The sequence below is a fragment of the Cibotium barometz genome, chromosome 1 (genome assembly GCF_041138505.1).
Source record: "Cibotium barometz isolate CiBa-2024 chromosome 1, ASM4113850v1, whole genome shotgun sequence".
Classification (NCBI taxonomy): domain Eukaryota; kingdom Viridiplantae; phylum Streptophyta; class Polypodiopsida; order Cyatheales; family Cibotiaceae; genus Cibotium; species Cibotium barometz.
In genome coordinates this window covers 82,962,588-82,981,522 of record NC_141046.1, presented here as the reverse complement: position 1 = coordinate 82,981,522, position 18,935 = coordinate 82,962,588, and the positions used below count along the sequence as shown (strand labels likewise).

At 45.2% G+C, this 18,935-nt stretch overlaps 1 protein-coding gene across 4 annotated transcripts in view; it reads right to left on the bottom strand.

Annotated features, from left to right (window-relative positions):
• Window positions 1-18,935, bottom strand: part of LOC147642518 (uncharacterized) — a 206,749-nt gene that overhangs the window by 144,721 nt on the left and 43,093 nt on the right. For 2 of the 4 annotated variants that reach the window (XM_086807209.1, XM_086807200.1), the window contains exons 6-7: window positions 15,678-16,013; window positions 1,103-1,450 (exon numbers count right to left, since the gene is read on the bottom strand). In XM_086807209.1, coding sequence (XP_086663335.1) covers window positions 1,103-1,450; window positions 15,678-16,013 — 684 coding nt within the window. The remainder of the gene's footprint in view (window positions 1-1,102; window positions 1,451-15,677; window positions 16,014-18,935) is intronic. The other 2 variants (XM_086807192.1, XM_086807218.1) reach the window with 2 other exon arrangements.

Here is an 18,935-nt window from a genome sequence, read left to right as displayed (position 1 = left end):
TTCAACCAAGTTACAGTATCATTGCTTATGGAAGTGCAGAGGAGCATAGAGGATCTCCCATCTATAGCCCAGCTCTTGGGCAGATTGAGAAGTGATCCTATCTATATTACTTGGGGTGCTATTGCATGGCTGACTCAGTCTGGCCCATAGCTTCTTTTTGAGGGCAGGGGAGTAGATCATGTTATACATGTCCACAGGGGTATAGCTCAAAGTTGTTTGCTTCAGGATATCCGCCCGTTATGATACACCCCACCTCTGCTGAGTATTGACACCACCTAGGAGATTATTGCTAGTATCACGGCATGGCATATCTGAAAGACCAGATGCTCATAGGCCTTCGAGGGTATTCATGTTTTTGACACCCAATGTATTTGCAATATATGGAGTAACATCGTTCACACCCTTTTGGCCACCTGGGCCCGCAGACAGGGATCTTTTAGAGCTGCGCAAACACAACACAACAGATTTATGAGCGAGTGGAACCATGGTATTTTTTTCTCCTCCACTCCTACGGAACTTTTATGGCAGCATAGTGCCCCCAACTGTTTGAGATCTCCCTACCGTCTGGTTTACGAGCTCCCTTTGTATGATTTTATTTTACTCAATAGAAGTCACTTTTCGGCCGTGGGGGAGGAAAAAGGGGGGGGGGGGGGGGGGGGGGGGGGGGAGAGAGACTTTTGAAGATAGGTGGACCGCCTTTTCTTGGTAGGCCAACAGAGTGAGAGCTTCATCACTTGAGTCTCTGTCGCATGGGCCATGCAAAGACATTCAATCCATCACAGGGACAGAAGTCCTGCACTTCAGATGCAACATCTTTCCAAACACACTAGATCCCCAGGGGCTCCATGACAGTCCAAGCTATCTCTAGGACATTTTGGATCCATATAGAAGAGAAATTATGATATAAACTTAAAGTAATTTCAGGAAATACCAGTCATTAAAAGAAGGTTTTATCAAATTATGGCTGTAAATCCTCAAAACATAATATTGAAGTGACACGATAAATGTGAGCATTGCAGAAAGACTACTAATCATCAGGTATTGAAGTGCCACGATAAATGTGAGCAATGCAGAAAGACTACTAATCATCAGAGATTGAAACCTGGATCCACATGAAATGGAAATGGGGATCCGGTAATTGAAATTTTCTCTCTTCCTACTTGAAGCAATAGGTCCCCAGAAATGGACGTGTTGAAATTTATGAGCTGATATGTGAAGTTCCCATCATATGCCTGTTGTATGTTTGCCAAGATTTTCTGTCTGGTAATGTCCATTATATATGTAGAAAAATTCAAGCCTCCCGAATATGAACTAATGTTGTTATTATATGCATCCATCATAAAGACTTGCAGAGTTGCCTCTTGTCCAACTGTAAATGTGCTCAAGTTGTTCAGCCAGAAACCTTGACAGTTGGAGATGGAGATGGGACCTATGAAGCAAAAAACTCCCCCTGATTTGAATACAACACATAATAATCTTCCGACATAATTTATAATTCCGTTAAACTCATCACAGAGAAAACCGACTAGATTGGGTATCCTGTGGCAGAACATAGACAAACTCATCACTGAAGAAACCGACTGCATCTAGATCGGGTATCCTGTAGCAGAACATAGAACAATAAAAACTCATCCAAAAGAGGACTCATTAAAAAGGTAATCATTGCTGGTAAAGCCTGGTCCTAAATCTCACTAGAAATCTCCAAGTGCCATGTGTGGAGGAGGGTCTACACCTTGTTGTCCCATAACTCTGATAGGAAGGAGCTCTACATAAATCAAAAATTTGCAATTGATGATCCTTCACATCCTCGACCTCCCCTCCCCCACCCCTACCCCCCCATCCAGGCGCACGCGGGAAAAGAGACTTGTATTAAGTATGAAAAACTTTACAAGAAGGGAGGGGGAGATTTCAGATCAAGCAGGGGGAAAACCTCAACCACTGTGCTGCCAGCAAGGTCCCATATGAGAGGTAGTGAAAAAGATGCCATGACCCCACTCTCTCATGACCTGACCACGTTTTCTCTCTATTAAGTGTGTGGATACTATCACATCAGGTCCTGCAAATGCACTGTGTATCATAAACCAAAGTGCCTGCATGTCCTTAGTGCATCTAGCCTTTCAAATGTGCCACGCTATGATGCTAGCAATGATCTCCCATGCAGTGTCCAACCTCTATGTTAGTGATATGTAGCCTGACATTGACCTGCCTTGAAGACGGCACCGCGGACCCACTCCCTGGGTAACCCTCATGATCATATATCTATCTTTCCCTTCAACCTAAGTTGCAAGCCCAACTGTGTCAACCAAGCAATAGCACCAAAACAAATATAGGCATCCCTCCTCATCCTTCCAAAAAGGTGTGCTATTACAATCCAAATCCATTGTGCATCCCTACACTCCCATAAGCAATGGTGTTAAGTGAACCCTAAGCTACGGAAGCTCACAGAGCTTCATGGCTATGGCTATTAGCAACAGACAAGGAGAGAAAGAGAAATGAAATGGAATGAAATGATCATATTAACGTCTCTAAGAGGCCATGATGGCCTATGAGACACAAACTGAGAGTATATCGGAAGTTGGCATCTCATCAAAGTGAACAACCAAATGAAACTGAAAAGTACAATAAACTGACTATCTTATAGTTACAAGAACTGTAAGTAAGACTCCTAGATGATACTGAGTAGAAAATATTGGAAAATGTATATCAAGTAGATCCATGTATGCCGATCAGTTGAAGTGATGCCCTCCTCATATCAAATATCTCCGCCATGGGGCTGTCTAGAATGGAGAGGTCGTACAAGCAAGGTAGGCGCCTCCGATGTCAAGCAATAATGGCCCTAATCTGGCAATGGTGAGGATGTCGTGGTCGGCATCCTGGTGGGCATGGCCCACGAGCACGACATAAGACGACTACTCTATCAATGGTGACTCCCTAGGAGCATGGCTGGTGTCTTGATGGGCCGATGGAGGAGGTATCAGGAGGTGTGTCGGTTGGGCTGCTCGTGCTGGTGCTGAAGAAATCTGTCAAGATCATCTGTCTAGGTACATCATGGCTCGGTCTCCTGTCTGCCAAGAGGGTCTCTTTGTGTCTCATGAGCTCAAGTAGGAACAATCCTAGGCATCTCTAATCCTCAAACTCCATGACCCTACGTAACGGCCCAAAACCCTCTCAAAAGAGGCAGTGATATCCCCCTCGGATCTCATAATAGACTGTACATCAGCAAATGTAGTGCTCCTCTATCTCTGCCTCCCGGTAGCATAGCTAACAGATGCAGTCATCCGAGATCTGATGCACATATCGCCTTGTCTCAATCCGCAACTAGTGTGATGAGGTCCGGATCTATCCAATGGCACAACGTATCCCATGTGATAGGTGTACATCCATGTACGACGGGCGGGTGATAAAACCATCTGGTGAGAGGTGCAAAAAACAGCTCTCGTAATGAGCCATTTTCATGCCTAAGGGCTCAAGGGGACTAGTCCATGTCCTCTCTGTGTCCACTTTGACGATATCCATCCTAATCATGCGGTTCTGCTCTGAGCAGGTAGAGAGATTCTCAAAGACTGAATGATGTGATAGTTTCTTGATTAACTCCATGAAGTACAAGTACCTTTTATAAGTACAAAGGTTGCCTCAGTGACATCACTCCTTAGGTCAACTACTCACAAATATCTAGATATTACCCCCTAAGAGGTGGTTCACACACTCACACATGTTCTCACTCTAAGAATGGATACACACACAAACTCACAGGTCAGACCTTGATTCCCAACAATCCCCCCCTCAAGGGATTACCTCATACTGTGTCGAGGATAAATCTAGACACATGGTTTCTCATGCCAGTTTTTTTGGTCAAGGATAAATCACAGGCCAGTTATGGGATCTCATGGGTAGAGTAGACACAGGATCAGGTCACAAACACAAAACACAACATACAATTGAACAAAAAGTAAACACACACACATAAACACACAATTGAACATAAAACAAACACACACACACTAGGACGTTAGAAAGCCCATGCATCATTAAAGTAATTTGCTTCCTCCGTGGGAAGTTCTTTGTCCTCAATGATGTTGGTGTCTACCTTTTTGTGGTAGCAATACTTTTCATTGTGATTGTCTTTACCACAATATCTGCAGTGCTTTTTTGAGTTATAGTCCTTCTCAACATGGTTGTTCCTTCCACATAGGGAGCATGCTATTGCGTTATTGTTCTTCTTGATGAAGAAGGAGCTGTCCCCCCCCTAGTGCCTTGTTTTTGAACTTTTTCTCTTCTTATTTGAAGGAGCTCATGACTCCTTCCAAGGTGAGGTTTGGGAGATTTTTGAGTGTGGTGATGAGCTTTCCGTAGGAGTCTTCAGGCATTGACTTGATGAGTGCAGCTACAGCTACATCTTCCTCCACATTTGCTTTGAGTGCCACAAGCTCGTTAATTAGGGACTTCATCTTCTTCCCATGAGCATCAAAGCTCTCATGTGACTGCATCATGAGTCCATAGAACTCAATTTGCAGGGATACCTTGGAGTTCTTCCCGTGAGCTCCAAAGAGCTTGTCCAGCATCTCATAAGCTTCCTTAGAAGTCGGGAGATCTGCTATATGATGTATGAAGTTGTCGGACAACCCTACGGCTATCAACCCAAAGGCTTTCTATTCTGAGCTTCCACCCTTTTAATGTTGCTTCTTCCCCTACTTTGGGCATCTTTTCTTCCCCCTCGATGTAAGGCCAGAGGCCTGCACGCATCAAGCTGAACTTCAGCTTGGCAAAGTTGTCCCCATCAAATTTTTCAATGAACAAATGTGAACCCATGATTTGCTATGAATCTAGGAAGGTCTTAATAGAGGAATGTATCCAATACGAGTGTCTAATCCCATACAGATAAAGCCCAAACAATAGGGTTTCGAGAAATTAGGGTTTCCAAACAAGGGGGTTTTCAAAATTAATGATATAGCATGTTGTAGCAACCCTCTAATGCTGGTAATGCACCCTCAATAAAAGATGAAGCAATATAGATTAACTGCTTGATTAAGCACGATTTTCGAAAAACAAGGAAAATCTCAAATTAATTGTTTTAACACTTAGCTTTTGATTCTCTGATTTGAGGTGTTGATTTGGGCTTTCTTGCTTCTTTACATTTGCCTGATGTAAGGTTCACAGGCTGAGGGACTGCTCGTGGTGGTGACGTGAGGCTTTGACAGCTGCTGGAGAAGATGCGCACAGGTGCGTGCTTTGCCCGTGGATGATGTACAGTCCGGCTGCGGCTAGGCTGTTCAGAGTGATTCGCAGCCAGCTGAGCGGGGGGGTACAGTCCGGCTGAGGCTAGCTCGGCAGGGAGTCCAATCGGTTGTATGCACAGAGGATGTACAAACACAGGGTGCAGGATGCAGCAGCTATGATACCAAATGTTGAGGTACACCCTAAGCTACGGAGGCTCATACAGCGCCATGGCTGTGGCTGTTAGAAGCAGACAGGGAGAGAGGGGGGGGGGGGGGGGGGAGAAAGAAAGAAAGAAAGATATATTAAGCATCTACTAAAGACCCAATGGGCCTATGAGACCAAAGTGATACAATAATGTCCATGGCATATCTCATCATGGAATGGAAAATAAAACAGAAAGAAAACATAAACATAGCTCTCTCATTGGGGTGATACAAAACTGTCCATGGAAACTCATCATGGAATACTAAGAACATAGAAACATGAGAGCAACATCAGCTCTGAGTAGATCGTATACCACTCTCCAAAATATCAAGCATGGGGCTAAAGAGTATGGCCGAGAGGTCTCCCTCAGCTATGTCAGGTGGAAAGGTAGCTCGATGGCGGTGGAGCATGTCCTGGATCTAGAGCTGATGAGGTGATCGTGGCCGACAGGGGGGCCGAGGGCGTCAGGCATGCTGGAGTGCAAAGGCTCGGAGAGAGAGAAAGAAAGAAAGAAAGAAAGATATATTAATGTCTACGAGAGGCCAAAGTCGGCCTATGAGACAAAAAATACAACTGTGTTCTTCCGGTCATCGGAAAAAAAGGAAAAGAAAGAAAAGAAAAAGTGTGCATGTGTCTGAATACAACTGTGAATCATCATGGATCGGTGGAGCCCATATACAAACAATATAAAGGGGGGTGGGGATGTGGATGGAGTGCTAAGGCAAGATGCATCTCTATATGCTGAAGGGGTAGTACAAGCATGCTATGCAGATCTATGTCTAACTCCATCCAGTGCCATAAGAGGGATATAAGATATCATACATCGCCGATGCTGAGGCTGTGAATGGCGTGAACATGTACCCTGAGTCTGAATGAAAGCGAGCTAGCCTCTCCTGTGTCTCCATCTGGTGTCTCATCCGGATAGCTGCGATCTCTCGGTGACGGAGTCGGGGTGCTCTGTGTCCACTCTGTCTAGGTCTCCTCCTGGCTCTCAATTCCTCTACTCTCTGTGCGGTCACCCCACGTGGTACATCAGTTGGCACTGGCATAGCTCTCTGGAAGAAATCTGTGAGCTGGGACTGTCTCCCACCCCTAGTGGGAGCGGGTGTCTAGAGGAGTCTCTCTCGAGAACTATGAAGCTCTAGTAGTAGTCTGCCAAGCTGTCACGGTTCAAGAGATTCACCCGATTGAATGATGTGATAGTTGCTTGATTATTCCATAAAGTATAAGTACCTTTTACAAGTACAAAGGTTGCCTCAGTGACATCACTCCTTAGGTCAACTACTCACAAATATCTAGATATTATTCAAAACCCCCACCAAAAGGTGGTTCATACACTCACACAGAGTTTCTCACTCTAAGAGTGGATTCACACACAAACTCAAAGGTAAAGCACCAACGACTGATCTCCACTAGTTGATGGCAAGACCACCATGTAGAGAAAGCCAAAAAAGAAAGAAAAACTCGTTTCCTTGTACGAGTGCCACAACCTCTGCCAAAAAGCTCTGTGAATGTCAAGGGTGATACCATAAGTCTCCCATTGAGGTCTAAAAGTAGGGAACCTCCCGATATGTCCCAGAACTAGGTGTCTAGCATTCCGCATAGTTTAACTAAAGAAGGGCATGCTTTTCATGGGGTTAAAAGCATCCCTCCACTCCCACTCACCAGGTCCCAGTGCTAGAATCTGATAGGCACCCATCATATAACCAAAGGCTCCAAGAGTTTTTAATCATTCATTTAGGGAAGTGCTTCCCTACCTTGCCCACCACTCTCACCTGCTAGACCATCGGACGCTCAATGATATCCTGCCCAAGACTTCTCTCCACGAGCCATCTGTTCTAAATGGAGTAAAAAACCGATACATTCTCATCACCGGACGTGGGAAGGCACATGACCTAAAAAGGTACAACTGTCCCTGAAAACACCTCAAACCATAAGTGATGAGTCCCATTCACGATGTTCCCTCCGATCCAGTGGTGGGGTATGGCTACATCCATCTGCATAATCCTCTAACTAGTGCCCCTCAAGTGTTGTTGGCTGCATCCATCTGCATAACCCTTTAACTAGTGCCCCTCAAGTGTTGTGTGTAAAGCATTCTCTCATCCTCCATGAGAGGCTCATGAGCCTCTTCCAATCCAAGTTCCAACACTGAGAGTCGCTCATGCATCCCACTCGATATGCATGGCTGCCCCAAGAGGTCCACCATATTCATCCAAAATCAAGTCATTCCAGACTGCCTGTTAGCCTCCTCAACTAACCGTGGAGGGATATGAACCAAAAATCTCGTCATGCAATCCTAGGCTCACAGAAGAGATCTCACCAAAGACGAAGAAGGTGGTCAATGCTCTCCATCCGAAAAGATAAAACGTGGGCTGTAAATCCAATCACCTCCCCTAATGGGAGTGGACCTCATAATCTGCTGCTACTACAGAAGAAAGTCTTTCGAAGGCTTAGTGCCACAAAGAAATCGTCTGACAACGAGCTTACAAAGCATTACACTACATCTCAAGGTCAACGATCTTCAATCCTCCCCCTCTTGCTTTCGCAAAATAACGGTATCCCAAGCTACTCGTGCCCTAGTGTGCACAGTGCCATCTAGTCGAGACTAAAGGAAGTTTCGAGTAAGCCGACAAAGCTAACCAATGCATCCCTTTTCAAAACCCAGCATGACATGACAAACAAAGCAGTCGCCAGCAACACCTGGTTAGCTACCAAGGCTCTAGAGGCCAAGTCAAGCTTCTTGCTACTCCAATGCTGAAATTTGCTTTTAATGCTCGTGAGCACAGGAGTGAACTGTTGTTCAAGCGAGATGTCAATGCCAACTTGACAACCAAGGTATCTAGCAATGCATCCTCTCTCAATCTAAGCAAACCCCACATCCAGCCCCCAATCTGCTTGCGGAGAGTCATTAATCCAAAATCCCGTTGATTTGTGCAAATTGATGGTGGTGCCTACCAAACAAAACATCTCCAAGGCAGTGCGGAAAGCGCGGAGACATGCCTATGAGGCCTCCATAAACATGCCAGTATCATCTACTAACTTTGAGTCTAGTAACTCTTCCTCTGTGCGAAGAGGTAGCCTGAGGCCCGAAACCCCTTGGGTAATACTAAGAAACCTTCTCATAGCCTCTACTATAAGGTAAATTAGTGGAGCTAAGGAGCATCCCTACCTAACGGAATGGGAGATCTAAAAGCATCCCTACCTTCGCTAAGATTTTGCAAGCAGGTCCAAGCCACTATCTAATATTGGTCTTGTCCCCACCTTTCGAGACAAGGTGGATAAGACCCTCATGAGAAAAGGGGGCATCATACCAGTACACCACATCTCCTGTAGAGCACTAGCAACATCACCCCCAATGTAATCCCCAAGACTGCAAAAAGAAGGATGTAGAGGTACCATCATCCCCTAGGCATTTGCCTTTCGAGAGGGCCTGCAGAGCATGTCTCATCCAAAGAGGCGCACATATCATCTGTAATAAGCCTGGGCATGAGCTCCTAGACTTTCTGTTGTGCAACATCTCTATCCAAAGAGTGGACCTCTGCAGAGATCAAGATCTGATAAAAATCTGAGGCAATACTCCTCACCTTATCTCGATCGGTGTGAAATTCTCCCTGAGAATCCTGCAAGCATCTCAAACTATCCCTACTACTATGCATAGGTCCATGCACTGAGAAAAACGATTTGTTGTATCTACCACCCATCTGTGTCCAAAATGCTTAATTAGCATGAAATGAAAACTCAGCCTGCCTATCCATGGCCGCCCGTAACTCAGCTCTAATAGTGGACAAGAAATCGAGATCCAAGGGGATTCAGGCTGCTTCTCGTGTTCTAAGCACAACCAACCTGCATATAATAGCTCACTCCTTGGTCCAAAGCCTCTTCTTTCTTGGTCCAAAGCCTCTTCTTTCTTGGCCAAAGCAACAAAGTGAAAGTGCTAGCTAGTGCTCTCCAAGGCCAAGGCAAGTCTCTCACAAGGGTAAGGATCATCACAAAGCCTCCAAATCTCTGTAACCTCTAGTGAGGTCTCTACATTGTGATAGAGAGAGTCTGGGATGCAAACAAAAGGTAAACCCTTCTATCTCTGTAACCTCTAGTGAGGTCTCTGCATCGTGATAGAGAGAGTCTGGGATGCAAACAAAAGGTAAACCCTTCTATCTCCCAAGTTGCCTAAGGCACAAGACAACCGGGCAATGATTTGATTTGGTAGTACCAGCCAAGTTGGCGATAGAACCTCCTCTATTCAATTCCCAGTCATCCACATAAAACCTATCCAACTGTGTAAAGATGCATCCTCGCTTCTACAATTATGCCATGAGTAAGATAAAGAGTTATGCCTCCTCTAGAAATCATCCTCCGTCCAACAATCCTTGCCATAGAAGAAGATATGAATCTCTCCCACGAGGCTCTCTCCAAAGGATGTGTTCTACCCTCATAGCCACCCTTTTTATCAGAGGAGCAGGTATGGTAACACCATGGCCAATAACATGATCAGGTAAAAGTGATGCTGACATTGAAATGCATACCCCACCGTTGGTCCCTTGTGCACAAGACCAAAAAGTGTGTATATAAAGGATCTTACCAATTTTACCACACTAAAGCATTTCCAATTTGTGCTCCTGCAAGAGCAACACATTTGTAATAGTAGGGTGGATTGATCCTTAACAAGGCGCTTCCTAGAACCTGCACATTCCATGAGATAATCCTCATGGTAAAGAAGTGGCTTTGAGTCCGGAACTGAGCAACCGCTTGGCTGGAGTCTGAGCTGCCTCCATGATGCTAGAAGAGGTGGTAATCCTTGGAGCAAAGTCCAAGGTCAGCATGTTCACTCCATCCGCAACTCTGCACATTCTCTGCATACGTGCGCAATGCATGGCTTCCTTGAAAGGCATTGTGGCATATATCTTGTTGTACATTCTGCAAGGCCTCATAAGATGGCAACGTGTCCTGTGCATCCATACCAACTACATCCTGCATATTGTCCATCCCAAGCAAGGAGGACTCAGCATAGCCTGATACAACATCCTCCTGGGAGGATGACTCTGCAAACTCATCACTTTGACCCAATACATCATCCTGTCTTTGGGAGAGGCATCATCATGTTCCCTAACATTCCCACCTAGAGGGCGGAGACTCCTAGCGAAAGGCTGGCCAAGGCAGAGCATTAGGTTTTGCCCCATGAGGAGCGTGTTTGCACCGCCTCCTATGACCCCTAGCCCTAAGGCAATCCTTGACAAAATCGCCCATCTGGTGACGGACCCTGCGCTGGTCTGGCCTAGCTGACGTCTCCATACATTGCTTCAAGGGACCATTAGCTCCCGGAAGCAACCCAAAATCCTCGAAGGACTCACTGTCACAAGCCAACACCAAAACCTTGGGAACAGCATCAGCCGAGGTAGTGACTACCTGGGCAGCAGAAATGGGAAAAGCAGGGATGGTGGGCACCTGCAGGACCAGCCCAAAGGCTTCCCCAATGGCCTCCAAAAATGGCTAATAAGACCTGGGAACCTGATGTAATAGGGTAACAGTTCCGGTCTTCTTCGACAGGGTCGAAGTAGCTTGTGTAGGGTAGGAAGAAAATCTTCCTTGGGCCCAAAGGGGAAAGGACTGCCCTTGGGCACTTCCAAGGCTGCCTCCTCTGCGTCAAAGTCTACTTGGAAGAATCTTCTCCCAGTAGCCTTACATCTTTAAAATAAGGTGCTAAGTCAGAAGGCAATGCCGCTAGTACCCATCACGGGCCTGGATCTAGGAGGGGTGAGGCAAAGATTTTTCCAATGAGTGTCACCTTGGAGTCTTTCTCAATTTCAGCAAAGAGGGTCGCAAGCACGTCTTGTGAAAATTGGTTGGTTCACTCGGCTGGAAGGGATTGATTAGCCATGATGCTAATCGGAAAAAAAAGGCCCCAATTTGAACCCTGTTTAAGATAATCCATTCTTGAGCAAGGCGGAGGAAAGGGCAGCAAAGAGGAGGGAGGTGGAGGGGAAACACGCCACCTGCTTTTGATACTTACACGCATACCAAAAGCTTGTAATGGGGTGCCTGTCCCAAAATGGAATCCTAGCCACAAGACGGGCTTCTTCAACTGCTCCTCTAAGCAGGCTAGAGATCATTGTAACTGTGATCCTCCTTAGAGCCAACAATACCCGTACGTAAAATCTGTACCTCTTTGCCTCTAGGGTTCCTTGGAAGACCATCAAGGCCCAAATGGAGAAAGTTTGACCATTAAATAAAGCTACGAAATCATTACACTTCGTAGGCCATCTTTATATGACCTAGTAAAATATATGAGACCCTTATGCAATGAACCACACAATTATTTTTAGCAATGCCTGTTGGAAATAAGTGCACACTAGGTGTACTATTTCTCTAGTCTACATTTGTCTAGTCTTAAGTGTGTGCCATGTGGCACCTCTATAATTGTCCCATAAGTCAGTCTACTCTATCTTGTACTTCTCACCTATATATTGTGGGTGTCACATCAATGAAAGTATCAAGCTTGTGTCTTGTCTACACTCATCTCAAGGTAACTCTTTGTCTTTCAGTCTTGTTTTATTTCACTTCTAGTTTTCAGTTTCTAGCTCTTGCTTCTATATTTTATCATGGTATCAGAGCAGGCTGCTCCTGCCCTGTGTTGCCCGCCATATCTTCAGGCCACCATCTCCCTAGCTGCGCTCAGCTTTTAGGACCAGCCTATTCACATTCTGAACAGGCCCGCCGGCCTGAACTTTCTGTCCGCCCTGTTCCGGCCTGTTTACCAAGTGCTGCTGCGGACTCCTGTATGTGTTCAGGCTCATACAGCTCGTTTTCGTGGAGCTGCTACTGCTCTCCTTTGGCTGCCTTCTTCATCGACTCAAGGGTGCGCATCATCTAGAGGCAGCTGCAGATCGACTTTCCTCCTGTTAACGAGCTATTTGCTCTGCATTCAGTTCTGCCATTGCTTCCTCTTGGAGAGTCTACAAGGTACTGTGCATTGTCTCCTTCAGCTTGCTGGTCAGTCCTTTTCTTATCCTCATATCTGCAAACTGCTAGTTCCTCATGCTTCGATGGGCTGTCACATGCTATGGCCTTGACAAGTGGTGAGAGAGCCGGCTTCTAAAAACAGTTTGGATCTTTTCTTTCATTTCTGCAATCTTGTAAGGGAATAGACACTGCCCTTGCATTTTAGCAAGGGGTAAGACCTTCCCACATGGCCTCTTCTACTCATTCTCTCATGTCTATCGACAAATTCAATGGGTCCAACTTTCATACTTGGCAAATCAAAATCAAGTGCCATCTTATGAAAGAAAGTCTTTGGGACGTTGTTCACCATGCTGCTCCCGAAGATTCCGACATTGAGCGAGTTATCACTTATGCTCCCACTGCCAAGAATGACAAAGCCTATGCTATCATCTTGCTCGGTCTTGGAGATGATTACATTCATCACATCTCCGACATACAGTCTGCTTCTCGAGCATGGATCACTTTGGATACCCTTTTTGGACCCCGCTCTAAAAACTCTAAGATTGCACTTATGATCTCATTCTTTGATCTATATATGCAGGAGGGAGCTACTATAGCCTCTCATGTCAATTATTTTCGCAGTCTTATGGTTCAGCTTGCATCAGTGAAGTCCCCCATCTCCGAAGATATTGCTATTGCTGTGCTTCTCAAAAGCTTACCTGACACCTATGCTACTCTTGTCACTACCTTCAAGTATCACAATAATCCTACTCTTGAAGGTATCATCAATGCTCTCCAAGAAGAGGAAAGAACAAAACAACAAAAGGTAACTGACACTGCATTTTTAGCAAAGAAAGGAGGTTCTAAGGTAAGAAAGCCTTGCACCCATTGTGGAAAAACTAATCATATGGAGAAGGACTGCTTCAAGGCTCATCCATGCACCATTTGTGGCCGTGATAATCACCGGGAGAAGGACTGCTACTCTAAAACCTCTACATCAGCCCCTGCATCTACCTCAGCCCATGTTGCTGCAGCATCTTCATCAGCAGATCTTGCTGTTCATTCCTCACATGATGAGGAGTGGGCTTTCTGATTACCTCATCTTTCTTGTTTACCACTTTGACCACCGATGATGTAGGTCAAGGGGTTCTATGTCTTACTCATTCTGCTTTAGGACCTCTCTCTTGTCCCTACCTGAGAGGCAGAGATTGCCCTTGAGGAGGGGATGTCTTCAAGGTCCATCTGTTTGTCTACAGTCAATCTTCTGTCTATCTAGTCTTGTCTGTCTGTCTATTTGTCTATCAATCTGACTGTGTCTTGTTTTAGATCCATCTTGTCCCTACCCTTGTGGACCCATATGAGGATATCACTTGAGGAGGGGTGTCTCAGGATCTTTGTCTGTCATGTCTTCTGTCTTGTCTCTCAGTCTGTAGGTCTTTATGTTTGTCTTCTAGTCTTGTCTTTCTGTCTTCCTCCTAGTGTCCACTTAAGGAGGGTGTTGGAAATAAGTGTACACTAGGTGTACTATTTCTCTAGTCTACATTTGTCTAGTCTTAAGTGTGTGCCATGTGGCACCTCTATAATTGTCCCATAAGTCAGTCTACTCTATCTTGTACTTCTCACCTATATATTGTGGGTGTCACATCAATGAAAGTATCAAGCTTGTGTCTTGTCTACACTCATCTCAAGGTAACTCTTTGTCTTTCAGTCTTGTTTTATTTCACTTCTAGTTTTCAGTTTCTAGCTCTTGCTTCTATATTTTATCAATGCCCTCTCCCATACTCTCTCGGTCTCGAGTAAGTGCATCAAGGATTATTCAAGGCTGCACACCCGTAACTCATCTCCACTGGTTGCCAACCTATCAAGCAGACAGACACTGTAAAATTCCTTTTTTCCCCATAGCTCTAATTAGGAACCAATGCCCCTTAGAAGACTCCTCTAATAGTAAAAAGAAGTTACATCAGTCCACCGCTCCGTAGGCGAGTTAGTAAGTAATTGGACTCTTGATCGAGTTCCATTCTCGCTATCACAGCCAAGGCACACCAGAATAATGGCCTCTCCCCTGCTCCCAGTCAGTTAGCAAGAGAGGCACAACATCGTTGACTGAATAGCAAGGATCTCTACCCGGACCGGAAAAAAAAAAAAGTTACATCAGGCTAAATTGATTACAAAACCTCTATAATAGAGGAAAGGATTAAGGTGGAGAGGCCTCCATGCCTGGTCACTACGTCACTACAGAAGGGAGACTACATATCAATGGAGTGCGGATAACACTAGCTCAGTCCAGGTAGTCCTCCAGTCAGGAGACGACCCAGACTACAAATGTGCGCAGAAGCTAACATGCACTCTTGTATGGCGTTAAAAACACACCAACAGTCAAAATGATTATCCAAGTTCCCCTGATATTGTGGCTTGTTAGGTAACTAAGAGAGAGAGCACATACACCACCAACTCCAGTCTTATCACACTCATTCAACATACCCAGAACTCAGCTGAAGCACGGGATATCATGAGTTGTATGTTATCTCAGCAAGAATCAGCAAACAATGGCACTCGCATTTATGGAATCTGAGAACAAACCTGAATGCTTCACCTCCTCCACAATGGATTAAGTGAATTTTTTATGACATGGGAACAGTGCATGATTCCACAACTATGTCGCAATGTGGAAACCAAAGTTGCATAGCACGAAGCACATCTAGATTTAGATCAACTTAGCGTATGGGCTTCTCATGGATAGAAATAAATCAGGAGGTCTACTGGCTGACATAGAGATTTGTATTGATACCTTCAACAAAGCTATCAGTAACGATCCAGTGAAGCATCAACTTTGTTGTTGTGTGGCATTGGGACACATGGGCATGGAATTGAGAGGGAGGTGTTAAAAAATCAATGCTCTACAGTCATCACCTTGTGCCCCAGTTCCAGCTGGCTTGTGTTTGTAGTGCCCCATTATAAGGAGAAGCCTGGATGCCCAGCTTAAGAAAATGGTCAGTTTAAATCACCTTTTTCATAAATGAAACTATCACCATGTTCACAAGCCTCTATTAGCTGTAAAGTGGTTGCTTAATGGGGTAAACATTGGCTAGGCTTATGCAAAATCCTTGCAGAAACACATGTCACATTGCTGTAGCATTGCATAAGAGAAGAATATGGAAGCACATAAACAAGCAGATTGAATTAAAAGCACAAAACAGTTCACCGCTAGGTGGCAGCCAGACCATGTCAGAAGCAATGGAATCTACTCAAAAAGGTTATGTGAGGAGGTTACTGTAGCTGGAGGAATGGACAAACATGAATATTTTGCTTTACCAAGATACCTGCAGTCACAGTGAAGTTGAATGGAGAGTCTTGAGCTTCTACATCATTGTAACCAACATGAAGTACAAAATCGCCAACAGTGGTTGGAGTAAAAGTGATTCTTTCATATCCAGGGCTGTTATCGAACGAGACATTAAACCTATTGTAATTAACTTCACCACGACTATTGTTGGAGAATACATTGAAGCGATAAAATGTCTTTCTCCCTGTAGAAGCACTGATATTATTGTTGTAAGAATCCATCAGAAGAACTCTCAAGACAGCTTGATCCCCTGCCTTGAAGCTACTAACATTGTTCAACCAGGAGGCTGTACAGTTCTCAATAGATAAGGTACCTGAAAATCTGCCAATATGTGTTAGATTAACATAATCTTGAAAATAAACATGATAAAATGAAATAAGAGACCACAATAATCCGATACCTAATTTAATGTGAATGCAATAGAAAAACCAACGCAAAAAAAAAAAGGGTAGTTCTATGGGTTGTCATAGAGGCAATACATGATCAACAGTAAAGTTGGGGCGCCTAGTCAACCAACTGGCTAGCTGGTTGAGAATACATGTCGACGAGCCAGACTCCATAAGAGCTTGGCTTTGCTGTCCTTGACGTACAGTGTAGGTACATCATTCAAGATATAGATAATGACTGCACAAGAAAGGTTTGTATACCAGCATCAGTCTCACTGCATCTCGCTCTCCAAATTTGCCATGGCAATGATCTCTCAATCAAGTAAACTAAGGAATGGTGTTGAATGGGAGGAGAGTAAGGTACCTAATTCACAGAGGATATTGTAATTGTAGTGTGACAAATATGGAAAGCCTTGAAAAGCCTCTATACATCTAGACCTCGAAATCTGCCAAGCTGTCGAGCTCCTGATCATCTCCCCTGTTAAGTATACTGCAAAAATGATGTGTGGAGGTCATGCTTATATAGAACCTCCTGTACATGACGCCCCGCCAGGACCCTTGCGCCTTGGCCCGCTCATCCTGTGTGCCAGCCCCCCCCTCAGCCCTTCCACCTCTCCCCCCTCCCGTTTTTGTTGTTCTCTCCCCCTCGCGGTTTTTTCCGTTTCTGCAGTTTCCCCCCTTTTTCCCCATTTCCCCTTCTCCCGCCATTTATTGTTCCCGCTCCAGTATTCTTCCTGTGCTCCTGTCAACCCCGCCCCTCTCTTCCGCCTTTTGTGTGCGTCTCCGCTCCCCCCACCCTCTCCTCTGCCTCCTCACTGCCGCTGCTGCCTCCGCCCTTCTCTGCTTCCTTGGCGCCTCGTTCACCCTTTTGCCTCTTCTCCTTGGCTGAAAACAGTTTTCTTCCCTCCTCTCCACCCCTTTCAGCCCATCCTCCTGCCCCTCCCTCTTCCAATTCCTTGCCATCGTCAGCATATGAAAATCTTATTATGTTCAAGTCAGCAACTCCGTTCTGATTAGCATTATGGCCTCCGTCGTCAAAGCCAATCCCTCTTCACCCCCATTGGTGTGGGAGAACTATCAACTTTTCCCAAGACGAGCTCTAGGTCCTCGAGTGTGATATTGAACAGGAAACTCAGCAAACCCTTACCGGACAGATTTATGACTCATCCTGCCAGCTCTCAGCAGCAGGTAGCTCTCCCCACTGAGCTCACTCGGCATTTCTAGGATACTCATCTACTTGGTCAAGGCTTCTTCCAAGTGGAATGTCTCCACGACTAGGTTGTCTACCACTCCCAGATCATGGGCGACATTCGGGTCACAGACGCCATCAGTACCTCCTGGGAGACTGGAGACTGCCATGATGGAGCTCCGTAGTCTTCTTCCAAGGCAAAAGAAGCTTCATCTTTTCATTTACTTCCACCTCAGCTTCACAGATGAGCATGGAGTCTACAGACACTTTCACCAAGACGAGGTCAAGCCAAAGGAGGCCAGACAACATGCTAGGGAGGAATGGATACACCTGTCAGCCTGCATCCAACCGTATTTTGAGCAGCTATGCCCTCGCACCGATGATTGCCACTATTCTCCATCTAAACCCGCCCTGAAGCTCAGCCACGCAATAGAGAGAATGGCCATTGTACATCACCTAGCTTTTCAGCCATAAGGGTTGTCTCATGGAATGTTCGAGGGATGGGAGGCGCCTTTTGCAAAAGACGCAAGGTTGTCACTAGCCTGGACATTTCCTAGTGTGAAAGGGATGTGCTGGACTCCAAGACGTGTAAATATTTGGAAAGTACAAGATTTGGGAATGGGGGATTATCCTCAAATCCAAAGTATCACACTCCTAAAATTTAGGAGAATTGCTATTTTTGGCTTGACTCCAATGGAAATTATGTTCGCATCATTACGTCTAGAATTGAGCAAATACAAAGAGTTGCCAAAGTACCTATGACAAATGGGCTACCAATTGGGATATTTTTAGAGATAAAGTTTGTGGAAGGACCCATCTCTTAGATTGGGACATGTGGCAAGAAAGTGGACCAAAGTGAAATAAGTGGCCTGACTCTTGTTAGAAAGTGGATCAAAGTGAGACAAGTGGCCTCACACTTGTCACTTCAGCTATTGTGTGGCTCTCCACTTGTCATCATAGCCTTCTCTTTCCATGGAAGCCCCAAATCTATTAATTGGAGCCCTCTCTCTTCATTTGGAGAGGCTCTCTTGCTGCACACTAGCCTCTACCACTGTTAAGGCTGCCCTAATGATGGCTACTCTCTTTCTCTCTCTCTTGAAGGCTGCCCATGAAGTATACCGGCTGTTGGGGACTTTTTTGGAGGCTTCCATCGCAAAGAAATACTAAAAGCAAGGGTATTGAATCATTTTATTATTATTTCCAGCCCCTGTACTTGATGTACCAGCCCTCATACTTGCTGTCCCAACCCTTGTACTTGCTGTCCCAGCCATTGTACTTGTTGTACCAACAACTATACTTGTTGTGCCGACTGAAGGGAGAGCTGAACCTATTGTATCAGCTCTATTGCATGAAGACCCATGGTTTTTGGGGAAGAATCAGTACCCACATGGAGGTATATGGATTATATTGTTGGCTCGGCATTTCTACAGCTAGTGTACCAGCTAAATTTTATGGTTGCCTCGTGCTAGCCTGTGTTATGATTTGTATATGGATAATCTTGCATCTCCCATGGGCAAAGTAAGGCCCTCAAAGCTTGTACATGTTATATTTCTCCTTGGGTAATCAAATACTCCAAGGGGAGGGGGGGGGGGTCAGTCCATTCCAGCCTCTGTGTGGTTTCAGCTGTGCACATCTCTCTTTTACAGTTTTGTGGACTTAT